Raw genomic sequence first — 18,903 nt, forward strand, 5'->3', positions numbered from 1 at the left:
ATTAGAAATGAAGAGCACTCAAAAGTCAGTAACTTAAGTTTCCAGCTTAGGTACCTATAGAAAGTGAGGCAAACTAAGTCCAAAGTAGTCAGAAGAAAACAAGCAAAAACACAATAGGAAATTTATGAAATTAAAAATAAGAAATCAATGGGAAAAACCCATAGAATGCATAACATCAATGCCAAGTCCTCATGTAACCAAACATGGTTCCTACATACCCCCTTTCTCCACATGTGCACATGATCACCCACTATCAATACCCTGCACCAAAGTGGAACATGTTTTACAACTGACGAATGTACACTGATCACCCAAAATACCTAATTCACATTAGAGTTAATACCAACCCAAGCAAAGCTGGAGAAGATACATAATTTGAAACAAAACATACTTCAGCAAAAAAGAGATTATCAGAGACAGAGTAGACAAGAGGTGTGACGGTTAAGTCACTGCTTGGGATGCCTGTATCCCGTGCCTGGATTCACATCTTGGTTCTGACCCCCATCACAGCCTTGTGCTAGTGCACATCTTGGGAGAAATCAGGTGACGGCTCAACTAGTTGAGTCCCTTTCACCACATGTGAGACCTGACTGAGTTCCTGGCTCTTGGTCTTGATCTGGACTGGCCTTGGCTGTTGCCAGAGTAAACCATTACATGGGGAGACTTCTACCTGTCTGATTTTCAAACAAGTAAATTTTAAAATAATTATTGGAGGTAAATACCTAATGATATAGGAGTCAACATCAAAGAAAACATAATGCTAATGAGTATACACATAACAAAGCAACAAAATACATGAGGCCAAACTAAAGGAACTGAAATGTAAATAGACAAATAAATTATATTTGCTGCCTTCAGTACCATTTATTAGTAACTTCCAGGTCGAAAATCAGTGAGGATTAGTTGAATTTAGCACCCAATCAGTTAAACTGAATGTAATTAAGATTGATAGATCACTTCATCCAACACCAGAATTCATGCTCTTCTGAAGCTTACATGGAATGTTCACTGAGATGGAGCACAGTCTGAGCTACAAAACACAGTTTAATAACTTAAATAGAAGCCATGGGGGCCAGCACTGTGATGTAGCAGGCAAAGCTGCTGCTTGCAGCTCTGACATCCCATATGGGTGCTGGTTCGAGTCCCAGTGTTCCATTTCCAATCCAGCTCCCTGCTGATGTGCTTGGGAAAGCAGCAGAAGATGGCCCAAGTAAGTCCTTGCGCCCCTGCACCCATGTGGGAGACTTAGATGAAACTCCTGGTTCCTGGCTTCAGCCTGGCCCAGCCCCAGCCACTGCAGCCATCCCGGGATTGAACCAGCAAATGGAGTGTCTGTCTGTCTGTCTGTCTGTCTCGGCCTCTCCTTCTTTGTAACACTTTCAGGTTAATAAATAAGTATTTAAAAAAACAGAAGTCATGCAAAGGACAGTCTCCAGCCACAACAGATTTCAACTATATTATTGTAATATCAAAACCGAAGACATTATGGGAAAGGACAACAGCAAACAAATCTCTCTCAGGTGCTTGTACATAATTAATTAATAAAGGAACTATGGTACATTCTTTGTTGTTCAGGAGCATTATGAAAAAAATTACCAAGACCATTTAGAAGCAATTAACCTATGCTTACACTACTTACAAAAAACTGTGCAAGTACTTATCTCAAGAAAGCATACAGAGCGGGCTAACACCAGACAAAATAGATGTTAAAAGCATTTTGAAGAACATGAACATACCTTCATATTAGCATGTATAAATTTGTACACAATGCACATCACTGTTTCTAAATATACAAACCAATATGGCAGACCTACTAAGAGACAGAAATCCACATTCACATGAAGAGAATTTAAAATGCATCTCTCAGTAACACACTATTGACAGAAAATACTTTGATGAGAAAAAGAACTAAGCAGCACAATAAAAATGTCATGTAATAGCTTTATTGGTTGATTACACATTCATGAACCTAAGAACAATGGTCTTCAGATTACTTTGCTTTTTATTTGTTGACTTCTTTATTTAGTGGAGCCAATAAACCTTTAACTATATTTAAGTTTAAAGTGTTATCTCTGGAGTCAGCAAATTGTGGCACAGTGGGTTAAGGTGCCGCCTGCAACGCAGCATCCATATGTGCTATGTATGAGCACCTGTCTAAGCCCCCAGCTGCTCCACTTTTAATCCATCTCTCTGCTAATGCACCTGGGAAAGCAGTAGAAGACAGCCCAAGTGCTTGGGCCCCTGCTGCCCATGTGGAAGATCCAGATATGGTTCCTAGCTTCTGGCTTCAGCCTGGGCAAAACCTGGATGTTGCAGCCATTTGGGGAGTGAACCAGCAAATGGAAGATGCGTGCTCTCTGGCCCTCACCCTCTCCTTCTCACTCTTTCTGTAACTTTGCCTTTCAGACAAACAAATCTTTTACAAGTATGTTATCTCAAAAAAGAATAAAATATTTCAAAAAACAAAAAGAAGAATCAGAAAAAAAATCCATGATGATGAAAATGATCATACTTACTACTCAGTGCTTTATCCATTTTGAAAGCTGGAAGTTTTTTAGCTTGAGAACGGCTTTTTGATGTTGCAGCTTTATCTTCAGGTATAATATTTCCATGCAATTTCTCTTCCACATTTTGAGCTAGAAGAAAGATGTTTTTATTTATCAAATAAACAAATTATTGGAAAAATTTTGTAATTTAAATAGATGTCAATCATCTGGCAAAACTTCTCTCACATTCTGAACCAATAAAATAAAATACAATATTGTTGAGACAGTGAATAAAATTGAGAATTGTAAGTATAGAAATATAAGAGTACTTTTCAAGAAAATAGTTTAGGAATTTGCATTTTATAATAAAGTTTAATACTTTTGTAACAGATATGGATAAAAAAGAAATGATAAAACACCAAAATAAAATTTAAAAGGGAATTAAAAAACAGACCATGCAATAGACAGCAAAAGATAGCATAATAACCCCACATCAATTGAAAATGTAATAAATGCTACATATATGTGAAGCACTCAGATTTGTCACATTGTACTCAAAATAACCAACCATAATACATTTTATTTTAAAGATAGGCAGCATAAACATAATAAAAGGTTGAAAGTAAAATGCTACAAAAGCTTAGCAATGCAAATAGACTGACAAAATAGACTAAAAGCAAAAAGAATATCACCTAGTTCATCATGAAAAGAGTTTCAGTGCACTAAGAACATAACCATTTAAAATCTGTATGGATGTAATAAAACCCTCTAGAAATAAAAAAGTACAAAACTACAGAGACTATTAGAAAAATGAGCAATCACAGAACTTAAGATACCATTCTCACAAATTATAGAATAAACAGAGAATGTCAATGAAGTTAAGAACACATGAACACGGGGTGATGTTGTGGCATAGCTGGGGGTGTGCCACCTCCAGTGCCAGCATCCTGTATGGGCACTGGTTCATGTCCGGCTGCTCCACTTTCAGTCCAGCGCTCTGATAATGGCCTGAGAAAAGTAGCAGATGATGGCCCAAGTGTTTGGATCCTTGCCACCCAAGTGGGAGACCCGGATGAAGCTCCTAGTTCCTGGCTTAAGCCTGGCCCAGTGCTGGTCACTGAAGCCACCTGGGGAGTGAACCAGTAGATAGAAGATCTCAGTCTCTCACCCTCTCTTTGTAACTCTGACTTTCAAAACACACAAATGAATCTTTTTAAAGGGAGAACATATAAACAATATAATCAGCTTGAACTAATGGAGAATGTGTGTGTTTTGCATGTGTATGCACATGTGCATTCTGTGATAATTGAAAAAGAATTACTTATGCTTTATAGGATAAACATTTACAAACTAAGGAGGAATTTTTTTTAAATTATTCTTTGAAAAAAAAAAAAACAGATATGAGAATCACTGATGTGCAGGCCAGTCTGGGGCTACCATACACAGGCTTTAAAAAGATGCTGTAGTTTCCATTTGGTATTAAGTGTGTGCTGAGATCAGGGCAAGGAAAACACATCTTTGAGACGGGATTTCCATGCTGCACAGTCACACACTTATCCTTGCCAGTGAAGGCACAGCTCCTTCAATCAGTTATGAATGACCAACTGAGAGAGGCGAGAGGCTGGGATAAAGGATTCAGCCCAAACTCAGGCTAACGGGGATCACATACAGATCTGAGCATTTTCATAGACCTTCTGAATATTTTTTTACAGAAAATAAGAGAATTTTGTTTATTATTTCTTTCTCATTCTTGAAAGTTCTTTTTTTTTCCCCATACACCCTAATACCCACATATGTCACTTGCCACCCATCCAGTCTCCTTGTTCCTAATGTCATTAGCCACAAATCCACTCTCCACGCTCACCAGTCATGAACCTGCTTTCTGATGGGTGCACAGCCATGTTGTCACAGTCACACAACACATCATCAGGAGTGGCTTCTCCAGAACACATCCGGAATAAAATATTCTTCAGGTCTGGCCAGGTCTCAGCTAAGTCAGCTTCACTTTGCTTTCTGATGATGCTGTACACCTCTGGGTCTGGGCTGTTCTCCCAGTGAGGAGCAGGCCACAGGGTGCTAGGTTCTGGCTGCTTCCGTTTTCTCCTACAGATGCAAACCAAACATGCAACCGTGGGGACCACAAGGAGAAGAAGGGGAACGCTGGAGATTAGGACACAGGCAAGACTCAAGGCAACTTCTTCACTTTCTTTCAATGTTTCTTTGGCATCTTTGCGTGCTTCTTCTGGAAATAAGGGCGTAGCTGGCTCTGTTGCTGCACCTCTTGGCCTTGTAGAAGGAGCTGTTGGTTTCTCTGAATTTCGGTGTGCTGCCCTCAGTCTAAAATACAGGTCTTGGCAGGCCATGCTGTTTGTTTCTCTTCGTGCCTCCTGAGCCCAATCCAGAAACCACCATCAGATGCCAAGAGGTTTTCCATGACTTTGTCCATCAGTCCCTTTATCTTCAGACTCGACGCTGACGAGCTGGCCCCATTCCTCCTGCCCTGCAGGCTTCTTCAGCTTCCTCCAAGTGCGGTTTTCCAGAAGCGTCACGGCAGTAAATGACTATAACTCACTTCTGTGTCCCTCCCTGGCAGATCAACTGTCCACTCAGGAGGTGCCGGGGGCGCCTGCGGACCCGCCAGCAGCAAGCAGCGCAGCCTGCAATGCTGCCCCAGGCCGCATGGCACGGTTGGGGTGCGGGTTGGGGTGCGCCCTCCAACAGGCGCTACGACTGCGCAGCGGCAGGACGCGGGCACCGTGCGCAGCTGGAGCAGCATCTCCCGAGGACCCACCGGGGCAGGCGGGGAGAACGGCACAGTCCGGTGGGCGCCCCTTCGCCCCCTGAGACATCACTAAGGAGACGGCAGCCCCGCCTGCTGGCCTGCCCCCGCCGGCCTCCTCCAGAGCTTGGGGCCAGACGAAGAGGAATTTTTTAAAGATTTATTTTTATTTATTAGAAAGAGACGGGGTTTTTAAGGTTAAACCTTTATCTTCTGGTTAAAGTTTTCTGATATTTCAACCACTTTCTCAGTTATAAAAAGAGAGGCAAAATAAATAAATAAATAAGTGGATCAGTTTTATTCTAAAGCCTCTAGATTATTTTTTTGGAAGATTTATATATTTATTTGAAAGTCAGAGTTACACAGAGAGGGGAGAGGTAGAGAGAGGTCTTCCATCCAATGGTTCACTCCCCAATTGGCACAAAGGCCGGAGCTGCGCCAACCCGAAGCCAGGAGCCAGGAACTTCTTTTGAGTCTCCCACACAGGTGCAGGGGCCCAGGGACTTGGGCCATCTTCTACTGCTTTCCCAGGCCAAAGAAGAGAGCTGCATGGGAAAAGGAGCGGCCAGGTCTTGAACCGGCGCCCACATGGGATGCTGGGGCTTCAGGCCGGGGTGTTAACCCACTGCCCCACAGAGCCAGCCCCAAAGCCTCTAGATTACTAGTGTATTCCAACAACCAGCCCAAGTTTTCTTTCACTTTTATAACATTTTAAGTAGATCAGTATACTGTGAATAAATGCCAGAAAAACCCCTAATGCACTTTCAAAATAATCCATAAGGAGAAGTGTAAAAATAATCTGAGTCCTTCCAGTGAAAGTATGTAGAGGCATCTTATAATATCATACATGTGTTTAGAAAATGGAAATTATACTTATTCTACTTAGAGTATTTACATTAAAAACTTTTCATAATACATGTAGTTAATTACATTGATTAAAAATAATAATTCCAAAATAAGGAAAGAAAGAAAATATAAAAGCATCTGGGGCAGTTGGGAAAAAAGTAAATTCCCCCAAAACATTTGAAACCAAATAGGTTAATGAGTACAATAATTGTGAATGGGTTACATATTCTAGGAACGGCCCAAGACAGCCACCACTCTGGATTTATAAACAACTTAACTGTCAGTTATTTCCAAGAGACAGCACCAAATTATAAGAGTACAGAAATGTTTAAAGTATGTGAAAAAGACATGCCATGAAAAATGAACCACCATAATTCTACAGTAGTTAAGTCAGACTTGTATGGACCTAGTAAAATAGATAGTATAAGCAACATGAGGGAATTGATAATTTCACAATCATATTAGGGCAATTCAATATAATTATCTCAGCAATTGATAGAACAAACAAAATTCAAGGAAATCAAGAAGTAAAAAATTCAAACGACATAATAAAAATCTACTCAATGGATGTCTATATAGTTATATAGTAAGACTTAGGTCTACAAAGATATGCTTAAAATATTATCAGTGTAATTAGAACAATAATCATGTTCATAACTGAATCTTTTCTTCCTAACAGCTCCAGTCCTGGGAAAAAGATTTTCATCAGAAACCTCTACACTTTCTTGTTACACAAGAATGCTGTTAAGATTTATCCAAGAGAACCTTATCTGTAGTGGAACCTTCTAGATTTACAATGTATGTTAATTACCCAGTAATATTTGTTTTATGTTTTAGTGATATAAGCAAATCACTGTCTACTTGAAAAATAAAGATCATGGGGCTAGCACTGTAGCACAACAGGTTAAGCTGCTGGTGGCGATGCTGGCACCTGTATCAGGGTGCTGGTTAGAGTCCCAGAAGCTCTGCTTCCAATCCATGTTCCTGCTAATGTGCCAGGGAAGGCAGCAGATAATGGCAGAGATTCCTGGGGGCCCTAACACCCATGGGGTGGACCAGGATAGAGTTCTTGGCTCTTGGTTTAGCCCAGGCCATTATGCACACACACAAGCGCACAGACACACACAGAGAAAGAGAGAGATTGAGAGAGAGAGAGAGATCTTCCACTCACTGCTTCATTCACGCAGTGGCCACATTGGCTCAGACTAATCCACGCGGAACCCAGAAGTCAGGAACTCCTCCTGGTCTCCCACATGGGTTGCAGGGGCTCGAGTACCTGGGCCATCCTCTGCTGCTCTCCCAGGGCAGTTAGGGAGCTGGTCTGGGAACGGAGCAGCCAGGACCTGAATCAGTGCTCTGATATGGGATTATGGCATCGTAAGCGGCAGTTTAACCTGCTGTGCTACGATGCTAGCCCCAGTAAATAAATTGTTCTAAAATCAGAAATGTAAACATCCTGTGAATTCACTTTCACTTATGCACAAAAGCACTTATTACTTTGTAATACATACAGAATATAAGCATTTTAATTTATAACTATGATAAATTATTTTATTACAAACACCATAAATAGTTATATGTTTAAAATTACTCTACTTTTCTTATTGAGTTTGCTCTTAAAATTTATACTTGATCTTTAGCCAAAAGGCTGAGAAGCGATTGTTCTTAAAACTTAAAACTCAGCTCCTGCAGATTTATTTTTGAAAGAACTCATCTTGCTTCTTTATTTCTAAGAACAAAGTAAATATTTGGAGCATAGTAAATAAACTTGTAATTCTCAAACAGAGAGGAAAACAAGACACATAAATCATCAATAAATATCCAGAACTGTGTTGGGAATAATTACCAAAAGAAGTATATATACTTGAGGGCTGGCACTGTGGCGCAGCGGGTTAACACCCTGGCCTGAAGTGCCAGCATCCCATATGGGTGCCGGTTCGAGACCCGGCTGCTCCACTTCCAATCCATCTCTCTGCTATGGCCTGGGAAAGCAGTGGAAGACGGTCCAAGTCCTTGGGCCCCTGCACCCACATGGGAGACCCGGAGGAAGTTCCTGGCTCCTGGCTTCGAATTGGTGCAGCTGTGGCCACTGCAGCCAACTGGGGAGTGAACCATCAGATGGAAGACCTCTCTTTCTCTCTCTCCCTGACTCTCCTCTCTCTCTGTGTAACTCTGTAACTCTGACTTTCAAATCAATAAATAAATCTTTAAAAATAAAGAAGTATATAGTTGGAGACATATTCAGAAAACAGTTTTCTTGAATTTAATTAAAAAGGTTTAAAAAATAGCCAGTTACTTACTTTTGAGACTCTCCTTTTTAATAGCTTCAGGTTGCTTAGTTTGAGAGTCACTTCTTGATAATGAAGCAATCTCCTCAGGCAATAGATTTTCAAGTAAGATACCCTTTTCCTGGGCTTCAAGAGGAAGTGCTAAATAGAAGAAGGAAAAAAAAAAAAAAACAGATGTGCAATGCAACTTCTGGGCATGCCCAGTAATCCTCAAATTTCACCCAAGGAGGTGAAATGAGAAATCATTTGGTCAGTTTTTGTGAAGTGTGTATGAAGGTAGTGCTGTTACTTTGGAAAATACTGACCATGCAAAAACAAACAAACAAACAAACAAAACCTATCAATAACTTTGCTTCTATTCTCCAGTTAGCAGTGTTTAGTCCTTATACTTCAGGTCAAAGTGTAAATTATATATAAAATGTATATTTAAATGCTTATTGAATCAAAAGAAAATGTCTTCTGCTGAGTTTAGTATAAAAGAATTTAAAGGGGTGTGTGTGTGTGTGTGTGTGCGTGTTGTGTGAGATTCTATACAGATGGCTGTATAGAGAAGTTTTGTTTGCCTCCATAAAAATACTCCAAAACAGCCACATCTACAGGTGAGTGCTTGAGGAAGAACACCAGAAGCAGTTTGAAGCAGGAACACAGTGGGACACGGACAGACAACATAGCAGCTTGGAGAGAGGAGAAAGAGGAACAAGGCCAATCCAGGCTGCATACGAAGCCCCACCCCCAGCAGTGTGTCATTTTAGAGATTCTGAACCAGGCAGTCTGCTGACACAGCACCAAGTTACAGAAGATGGACCTTCCTCCCTCAACCTCCCATAAAGATAGGGATGAAATCTTTGGGAGGGGCAATTATATGGATGAGTAGGGTGCATTAGAGCAAAGAGCTCTTGACTGAGAGCCCCAGCTGAGTCAGTTTTGCAGCTTCAGCCAATCCACCATGGGACAGCACCAGCCAACCCGCACAGCAGCATAACATGCTGTGGGACAATTATGGTGGTGCACCGCAGGACAGCTCTGGATGGCTCTTGCAGCAGCCATGACTATCCCCTGCATGACAGCCTGTTCTGTACCACCCAACACATCCTTTCTCTGCACCACCTGAACCTTTTTTGGTGCATTATCCAAACCTGTCTTGTGTCTACCACCAACATCCTCTTGTAATGTAGGTGAAATCATGTCATTATCAGAAAATTACCATGGCCATCACTCTCATTCTCATCACACACTTGATGCTATGACATTTCTCATGTTTCCCAAAATGGGCACAGATATGAGTGGCACCCAAGACATACCCAAAATTCTTCCCATTATGTAGAATCAATTAAAACCCACCTCAAATGCCATCCTTATGCATTCTGAGAATATAAAAGGGTGGCCTGAACTTTGTTGAGGGGATATTTTTGTATTTTGGCTTTTTTGTTCATTCTCTTTCTAAGTTCATCTGTACTTTTTCTGTGCTATGAATCTTGCTTCCCTGCAAACCTTTAAGCCTCCACTTTCAATTCGTTCATACACAGAGGGAAGAATCTGAAGTAAACCTGGCTGGGGCTCTGTTCCCCACAACAATAGGACATTTGCAAGAGTTTCAGGGTCCTTGGAGGTTCTAGCCATGAGTAAGTCTCATAAGGTGCTGGTGGATGCCATGGAGCTCCCTTGCAGAGTTCTAATGGACTCTTTACAGACCACTCTCAGTTCTCAGGAGAACCACCGGGCCTTCCCCAAGTCCCTCACATCCTAGCTGAACTTCCAATATCTGTCAAATTACAGAAATGACCTGACAGGGGCTCTAATAGCCCTTTCCTCGCACAATGAGGAAGTGAGAACAAGATCAGATTGTTGATCAGTCTCAAATTTCTAGGTTCACTTGGTTTAGTACTGCCAAACCTATTGATAAGCTCACGTCAGCCCACAACACAATCTAGATCTTAATGAATCAACTCTTAGGCATGGAATACTGGCTGCTGCCCAGATAGCAGACAAATGGCAACTGTGTGCCCTCTGAAGGATGATCCAGTCACTGGCCTTATGGAGGAGATCCATGGGACTGGCTGCCAAACAAAGAGGTCTCAAAGGAGCTCCACCAAGGATGCAGGGCCAGTGTGACCCAGCAGAGCACCAATGGCATCTCAGGTCCACACGTAGATGATCACTAGCGACTATAAGGGCTACTCCTTCCAGCTTTCCCAGGGACTGTTGAAACTGCCATAGGCTGACTCTGTTATGAAGGAAGTCACTTCATTAAACTCAGTGGCACCTGTGAAGTGTATCATACCGATCATTCCCATTTTAACCCAGATTTCTAATTTTCACAAGCAAATGAAAAAGGGTGAAGCCAAGATTCCTAAAACAAACAGGGAAACCTAGAACAAATGGATAGATTCCTGCATAAATACAACCTACTTAAATTGAGCCATGAAAACACAGAAAACCTAAACAGACCCATAACCAATAGCTAAGACCTGGAATCAACCTAAATGCCCATCAACAGTAGACTAGATAAAGAAATTATGGGATATGTACTCTATAGAATACTATACAGCAGTCAAAACCAATAAAATCCAGTCATTTGCAACAAAATGGAGGAATCTGGAAAACATCATGCTGAGTGAATTAAGCCAGTCCCAAAGGGAAAAATATCATATGTTCTCCCTGATCAGTGACAACTAACCGAGCACCAAAAAGGAAACCTGTTGAAGTGAAATGAACACTATGAGAAATGGTGACTTGATCAGCCCTTGCCCTGATTGTTGATGAACAACTTAATACTTTATCCCTTTTAGTATTTTTTGTTTGTTCTACTTAATACTATTGGTTAAATTCTGTAATTAATACACAGTTATTCTTAAGTGTTGAAACTTAAATCTCTGTTAAATATAAGAGTGGGAATAAGAGAGGGAAGAGATGTACAATTTGGGACATGCTCAAGCTGACTTGCCCCAAATGGTAGAGTTAGAAACATACCAGGGGATTCCAATTCAATCCCATCAAGGTGACATGTACCAATGCCCTCTCACTAGTCCAAGTGATCAATTTCTGGTCACAATTGATCATAATGATAGGACTAAGAGTCAAAGGGATCACAAAATAAGACTAGTATCTGATAATACTAACTGATAGAATAAAAAAGGGAGAGAACGATCCAAGATGGGAAGCGGGATACACAGCAGACTCATAGAATGGCAGATGTCCTAAATAGCACTCCGGCCTCAGAATCAGCCCTTAAGGCATTCAGATCTGGCTGAAAAGCCCATAAGAGTATTTCAGGCATGGGCTGGTGCCGTGGCTCACTAGGCTAATCCTCCGCCTTGTGGCGCCGGCACACCGGGTTCTAGTCCCGGTCGGGGCACCGGATTCTGTCCCGGTTGCCCCTCTTCCAGGCCAGCTCTCTTCTGTGGCCAGGGAGTGCAGTGGAGGATGGCCCAAGTGCTTGGGCCCTGCACCCCATGGGAGACCAGGATAAGTACCTGGCTCCTGGCTTTGGATTAGCGCGGTGCCGGCCACAGTGCGCCAGCCATGGCGTCCATTGGAGGGTGAACCAACGGCAAAGGAAGACCTTTCTCTCTGTCTCTCTCTCTCACTGTCCACTCTGCCTGTCAAAAAAATAAAAATAAATAAATAAATAAAAAGAGTATTTCAGGCATGGAAAGTCAAGACACTCTGGCAAAAAAAGAAAAAATTACCTAAATGAAAGATCTCCACACGTGAGATCCCAGTGGAAAGAACAGGTCATCAAAGAAGGAGGTACCTTTCTCTGAAGGGAGGAGAGAACTTTCACTTTGACTATTACCTTGTCTAAATATGATCAGAGTCGGCGAACTCCAAAGGCTTCCATAGCCTTGGAAACTCATGACAAGAGCCTAGGGAGATTACTGATGCCTTAAACAAGAGTGTCAATTTGGTAAGTCAACAACAGGAGTCACTGTGCACTTACTCCTCATGTAGGATCTCTGTCCTTAATGTGCTGTACATTGTGATTTAATGCTATAACTAGTACTCAAACAGTATGTTACACTTTGTGTTTCTGTGTGGGTGCAAACTGTTGAAATCTTTACTTAATATATACTAAACTGATCGTCTATATATAAAGAGAATTGAAAATGAATTTTGATGCAAATGGAAGGGGAGAGGGAGCGGGAGAGGGGAGGGTTGAGGGTGGGGGGAAAGCCATTGTAATCCATAAGCTATACTTTGTAAAAATTTATATTCATTAAATAAAAGTTTAAAAAATAAAATAAAAAAATATAAACTGGTCCAGCCACTGTGTGAGACAGTATGGAGATACCTCTGAAATCTGAATATAGACCTACCATATGACCCAGCCATCCTCATCCTGGGAATTTTTCTAAACCAAAAGAAATCAGTATATTAAAGTATTAATTATATTGAAGTATTATCTGTACCCCTATGTTCATTGCAGCTCAATTCATATTAGCTAAGATATGGGATCAACCCAGATGTTCATCAACTGTTGACTAGAAAAAGAAATTATGGCACATGTACACCATGGAGTACTATTCAGTTGTAAAAATACATGAAATCCTATCTTTTGCAACAAGAGGGTTGTAACTGGAAACCATTATTCTTAGTGAAACAAGCCAGTCCCCAAAAGACAGACAGATATATTTTCCTTGATCAGAATTAATGGAGTACCTGAAATGTAATGTTTTGGAGTGAAATTGACATTTTGAGAATCTATGATTGTTTATAGCCCTTGTTTCTTACACTGAGGAACAGTGTTTTGATTTCTTTCTCTTCATACTATTTGTTGAACTCTTTTACTCAGGGTAGGGTTAACTATACTATCATTAAATATGCTGAAAATAGATCATTGTAATAATTAAGAGTAGGTATCCAAGAGAGAGGGGCAGGAAAGTTTGGAGCGTGGGCAAGAGGGAGGGTGGTGGGGGGGAGTGAAATGGCACTATGTTCCTAAATCTGTATATGAAATATATGAAATTTGTATAACTTAAATGCTTTTTTTTTAAAAAAAGGAAAACAGGTCTGCATGAAATCTCTAGATTTCAAATTTAACAGTTGGTAGCAACATTTTCTCATTTTGAAAAGCTGTAGGTAAACTCATAATGCTACATCTGATATGGAAATTGGTAGAACATTTTAATGTGTTTGAAGATATGACATTACTTCATATATCTTCATAGGCATCAAATATATTTTATATTAGCCTATAACTTTCTTAGATTACTTATAATTTAGGCTAATGCACAGTCATAGAACAACACATGAGAATACAAATGCAGTTATTCATTACAGCATTATTTGTAACTGCAAAATAGTAAAATCTAATAAAATTTTTTCTATTGAGAAGATGATATGTGCATAGAACAAAGGTCATATCAATTAGGATATATTGTGATGTGCATACCTGAAAGTGCATGTATAAATAGATGTTGCATATATGGTATATAATATGTACAAATAATTGCCCACAGAGGAGACTTTGCCCTCCTGTCTGTGCTAATACAGGGTACCCAGACAACTTCCTATGGTCTGCTTGGCAATTGCTCCTACTCATATGATTAATACAATTAATACAAATGCTGTTTCTTTTCTATCTCCTAGTGAATTTTGAGATAAATGAGTCAGAGAGTCCTGCCAAGTTGTGCTCACACCTCTCAGTACATGTGCCTCTGTTGCCTGTGAGGAATGGAAGCCCTAGATCCAAGTTAAAGTTCGAAGTGGACATGCAGGAGAATTTCATTTCTGGGGACTTTTAGATGATAGTCCAAGTGACTGTGATCCCCCAAATCCCTGGCATGTGAGTGAGGAGGGACGCTTAATGTCCCCAGGCTTTTATTTTAGGCCACTACCAAGACCTCCCACAGACCCAGCCCTCAGTGGGTTCCTTCCAGATGCTGTGACCTACACTGTCAGGGCTCTGCTGCTGAATGCACCATCACTACAGATGCATCCTTTGTGTACCCCCAACTTCAGCCACGCCTAGCCCAAGTGAACTGCATTTTGGACATCTCTGGTGAAGCATATAGAAGACTGCAACCTGACTACCAGCAACCTTTGGTTTTCACACAAAAACATCATCAACTATCTCAGTGAAAATAATAAACAGCTGCCTCTTTGTTGGAAATAAGAAAGCTGAAGGTCACCAACTGGCCTGGGATGTCTGGAGACTCAATAGATCACTGGTGGCTCAGCAAGGCAGTGCTGCCTTTAGCACTGGTGTTACTTGACATTGAGGTGTTCACAGTGGCCACTACCCAAGCTGAGAGAAGTTGGTAGAAAGTAGCTGGAGTTGCAAGTGCCCTTTCTAGCATCATGATTCATACCTGTGGTCAGGCCCAGCTTGCTCATGTAGGACAGGTTGCAATGCACCTGGAGTGTCATCCCACAAGACTGTGACTTGAGCAACGTACATTGCCTTTGATGAAGCCCTAGTCACCTTCTGTATGAATCACAACCTCCCTTGGACTGACAAAACCACTGCCAAGCAAGGCCATGTGCTGAGGACCCACAAGTGGTAACACAGCTGGGCCATTGTTGCAGATGGAACATGAAGATCTACAGCCATGAGAAATCCTGGGACAAACTACAGAGGAACAAGACAGCTCATAGTGGAAAGGGTGAGTGACAAGTTCTAGTCACTCTCAGTACCAACAAATACAAGGAAGCCCAGTCTCTCGTGGAATATTTTGTTACTGATGCACTGGCACTCCATATGTTGGCTTCTTGATGTCACCATCTATCATGCAACCAGAGAGACTTCTATTTCAGAGGGAGGCCTAAAGCAGGATGTCCTACAGGCCCTCAATTGGCCACGGGGGCCACAATCGCTCTTCTGATACATTTTGCCACTTGAGTGTCAGGTCTGAGAACCTCTGTCTCTCAGTTGGAGTCTAGGATAAAAGAACACTGCCATATGTCAGTGGTGCCCTCTGGGCCCTTGGTTGCACAATCTCCTGTTGTTGGCTGAATGCTGAGCAGCTGTGGGGCCCTGGCAGAAACTGAGAACAAAAGCATACCATGAAATAGTTTTGTAACAGAAATTTATCAGAAATAAGCCGGCGCCGCGGCTCACTAGGTCCACCTTGCGGCGCTGGCACATGGGTTCTAGTCCCGGTCGGGGCGCCGGATTCTGTCCCGGTTGCCCCTCTTCCAGGCCAGTTCTCTGCTGTGGCCTGGGAGTGCAGTGGAGGATGACCCAAGTGCTTGGGCCCTGCACCCCATGGGAGACCAGGAGAAGCACCTGGCTCCTGCCATCGGATCAGCACGGTGCGCTGGCCGCAGCGCGCCGGCCGCAGCAGCCATTGAAGGTTGGACCAACGGCAAAAAGGAAGACCTTTCTCTCTGTGTCTCTCTCTCTCACTGTCCACTCTACCTGTCAAAAAATAAAAAAAAATTAAAAAAACATTAAAAAAAAGAAATTTATCAGAAATAAATATTAGTGTTTTTCTAGAGTTTGCATCAAAGTATAAAATATCTACAGATTATTTATTCAAATACATATCCATGAACCAAAGAAAAAAGATCTGATGAATTTAATTTTTTTAAAGTTATATATAATTTTATTACACTTACATATTTCCTCACTGGACATACTTTGTTCTTTTATTTGTATTTCAAGTTCTGAGCCTGAATCTTGATGTTCAAGCACAAGATTTTCATCTGGTACTTCATCAGGAGCTACATGGGGAGATACGTTTAGTCTCTTAGAGAAGCAGATTTATTGTGAACTCTGGTTTTAAATCTGTAATAATAGCATATATTTACATATAATTACATAATTACCATAATGACAGATGTGACATGAATATGTGTTGAAGCTGGTCATTTCATAACATTTCTAGGTATCTAATATATATTTGTCTTGAGTTCTGTTTTTTTTAATACTTTAGGCTAATACATATTCATGGAACTATAACCAAAAGTGCACATGAACAGTGCTATTGATTTCAACATATTTGTAACTGAAATACTCAAAGCTACATACATCTTTAAGCAGAAGATATTGGTTGAATAAATTAAGGCTGTATACTATATTTTGTGGTATAGTACAAATTATATGATACAAACAGCTATAAATATATTGAAAAATGAATGGCACATCTCTATAAATTGACTTCAAGACATTTTTTGGGAATGGTGTTAAGAAAAATAGTAACAAGGTGAAAGCTTACATGTTTACCTATGGTAGATGAAGAAATAAGACAAATAGAGTAAGAAATAAAGATATAGTTATCTTCACAAAAATAAATGTAGGAACGATGTCATCAACAGGGTGCCACCTACAAAATGAGAGGAGGGATTTGGAAGGGCATGATACTCCTCTAAGTTTACCTCTATTGCATTTATTTTCTTTTTGGAAGCAGATTCATGTTCTACATATTTCAAAAGCAAAATTAAAAAGGACAAGAAAGTGTAATTAGAGCTAAAAGCAAAATGAAAAAATTAGAGGAAAATATAATTAGTAACATCAACATAATATTTGAAATAAACATTCACTCTTGGACATGAGAGTAACAGGATGAACCCACAAAAAATTACAAACCCTTTTAGTGTGCTGTTAATGTGCTGCAGAGTGCATGTGCCAAGCAAGTCTAACCCTATGCAAGAATCACAGGGTTGGGCAAATGACCTCAGACACTGATATCATTCAGAATCCTGGATATCTTGGTCTTAGGACTCACAAAATGGACAAGAGCTCTTTTGCCTGTGAGATAATCTTTTGCACCCACCTGTGCAATCTAACCTAACAGACCCTTGCCAGGTGCTTTTCCACAGAGCAATCGGAACATGACAGCTTTTACCATCCCATATCCCAGGAAGTGAACAGTTTGTCATGGTAGCTCAGCAGACCAACCAAAAACCTTGCACCTCCTTCCTCTGACAAATCTGCTCAAAGAGGAGGGGAGCTGATGAAGCACTAGGCCTTTCTGGTGGTACCCTTTGGAAGGTGTTGAGATTCTCAGAAGGGGTATCAGGGTGCTGCAGTTCTCATTTGTAAGGGACTGGGAGCTCAAGTGTCATGGCAATGTGATTCAGAAAGCGCTAGCAGACAACACGAGGCTTTCTAGAATGCCATTGTAGTGTTCATATGAGTTTCTCAGTTTTGACAGGGCACAGAGTGTTTCTCTTAATTTTGAAGACATCCAAGGAGTCAAATGAAAGATCCAACAGACGGGCTCTACGAAAGCTAGGGAAGCAATTCTGGGGTTACTGCATATGGTTCTAAGACAATGGGTTAAAACTGCTGGAGACTCAACACTGAAATGCACTCAGTGAGTTTTCTTAGATCTAGGAATGCCCTTAAAATTGGTGGGAGACCATGATGATTTAGTAATGCTTTAATGAAAAGAACGTAGCTTAAGGGTCATTTTGTCTAGCAACTCAAGCAGGTATTATGACCTGGGTAGTTGGCTTCCACAATAAAGGAGGAAAGCTTCTTAACCTGTGAGGCAGAGGTACATTGAAGGGCTTGAAACTGCAGAACCCCTTCTTATGAGACGCTTAGCAGTCCCTAGCCCATTATATATTAGTAATATCAATACAATATTTGACATAAATATGTATTTCTCCAAGTTAGTGGAGGAAAGTGGGAACAAGCATGGGCAGCTGGGACCCTGTCTTTCCTCAGCGGGGTACTATTCTGTTACCAATAGGATGGTTAACCAGAATGAATTCCTTGCCACTGAAACACATGTTTGGGTTATCCTCTGCAGAGGTTATAGGTCCCTGAGTTATGTTGCTGGTCCCTATCAACATTGATACGGTAAGCAGAGTAATGGTATCTGCAACCCTAAGATTTCTAGTTTCATTCATGCGACCCTTGCTTGTTCCTTAACTCAGCTAAACCTACTTATAGGGTGATGGCAATTATTTTGCAGCATAATCCTGATCTTAACAAATTTCTGGAGGTGGAAAAACAAACTACCACACTACAGCAGTGTTTGACCTGCGAATAGAACTACCTAACTGTAGTCATTGGGCGCTTGGGTTTTTCTCAAGAAATCTCTGTTTCTATTTATTCAACAATGGACTCTAAGCAAAGATGTCCTACTTTCCTCTAAGGATCTTATGGCCAGATTGTGGTCCATGGTACCAATGCTCAACACCACTGAGATCTAAATTGTGAGGACTCCAACGTCTAACAGAAGTGCTCTCCATGACACACCTCCCAGTGATGTTGACATGGATCAGAGACTCCTGGGTTTCAGAAATAAACAAGATTAGGTGTCACCAGTGGTAATCTGAGGGCCAAGGCTGGCATTAAAAGAAGTGTGGGAAGGCCGGCGCCGCGGCTCACTAGGCTAATCCTCCGCCTAGCGGCGCCGGCACACTGGGTTCTAGCCCCAGTCGGGGTGCCGGATTCTGTCCCGGTTGTTCCTCTTCCAGGCCAGCTCTCTGCTGTGGCCTGGGAGTGCAGTGGAGGATGGTCCAAGTCCTTGGGCTCTACACCCCATGGGAGACCAGGAGAAGCACCTGGCTCCTGCCATTGGATCAGCGTGGTGCGCTGGCCGCAGCG

General features: G+C 41.4%; 1 protein-coding gene and 1 pseudogene across 1 annotated transcript in view; both read right to left on the reverse strand.

Moving 5' to 3' along the window:
* Window positions 1-18,903, reverse strand: part of LOC103352374 (uncharacterized) — an 87,397-nt gene that overhangs the window by 19,112 nt on the left and 49,382 nt on the right. Inside the window, exons 8-9 of the mRNA XM_089311281.1 lie at window positions 8,412-8,540; window positions 2,517-2,636 (exon numbers count right to left, since the gene is read on the reverse strand). Coding sequence (XP_089167407.1) covers window positions 2,517-2,636; window positions 8,412-8,540 — 249 coding nt within the window. The remainder of the gene's footprint in view (window positions 1-2,516; window positions 2,637-8,411; window positions 8,541-18,903) is intronic.
* LOC149122861 (layilin pseudogene) lies at window positions 4,267-5,167 on the reverse strand (annotated as a pseudogene).

Source organism: Oryctolagus cuniculus, chromosome 13 (genome assembly GCF_051225735.1).
Source record: "Oryctolagus cuniculus isolate XC-2025 breed Fujian yellow rabbit chromosome 13, ASM5122573v1, whole genome shotgun sequence".
Classification (NCBI taxonomy): domain Eukaryota; kingdom Metazoa; phylum Chordata; class Mammalia; order Lagomorpha; family Leporidae; genus Oryctolagus; species Oryctolagus cuniculus.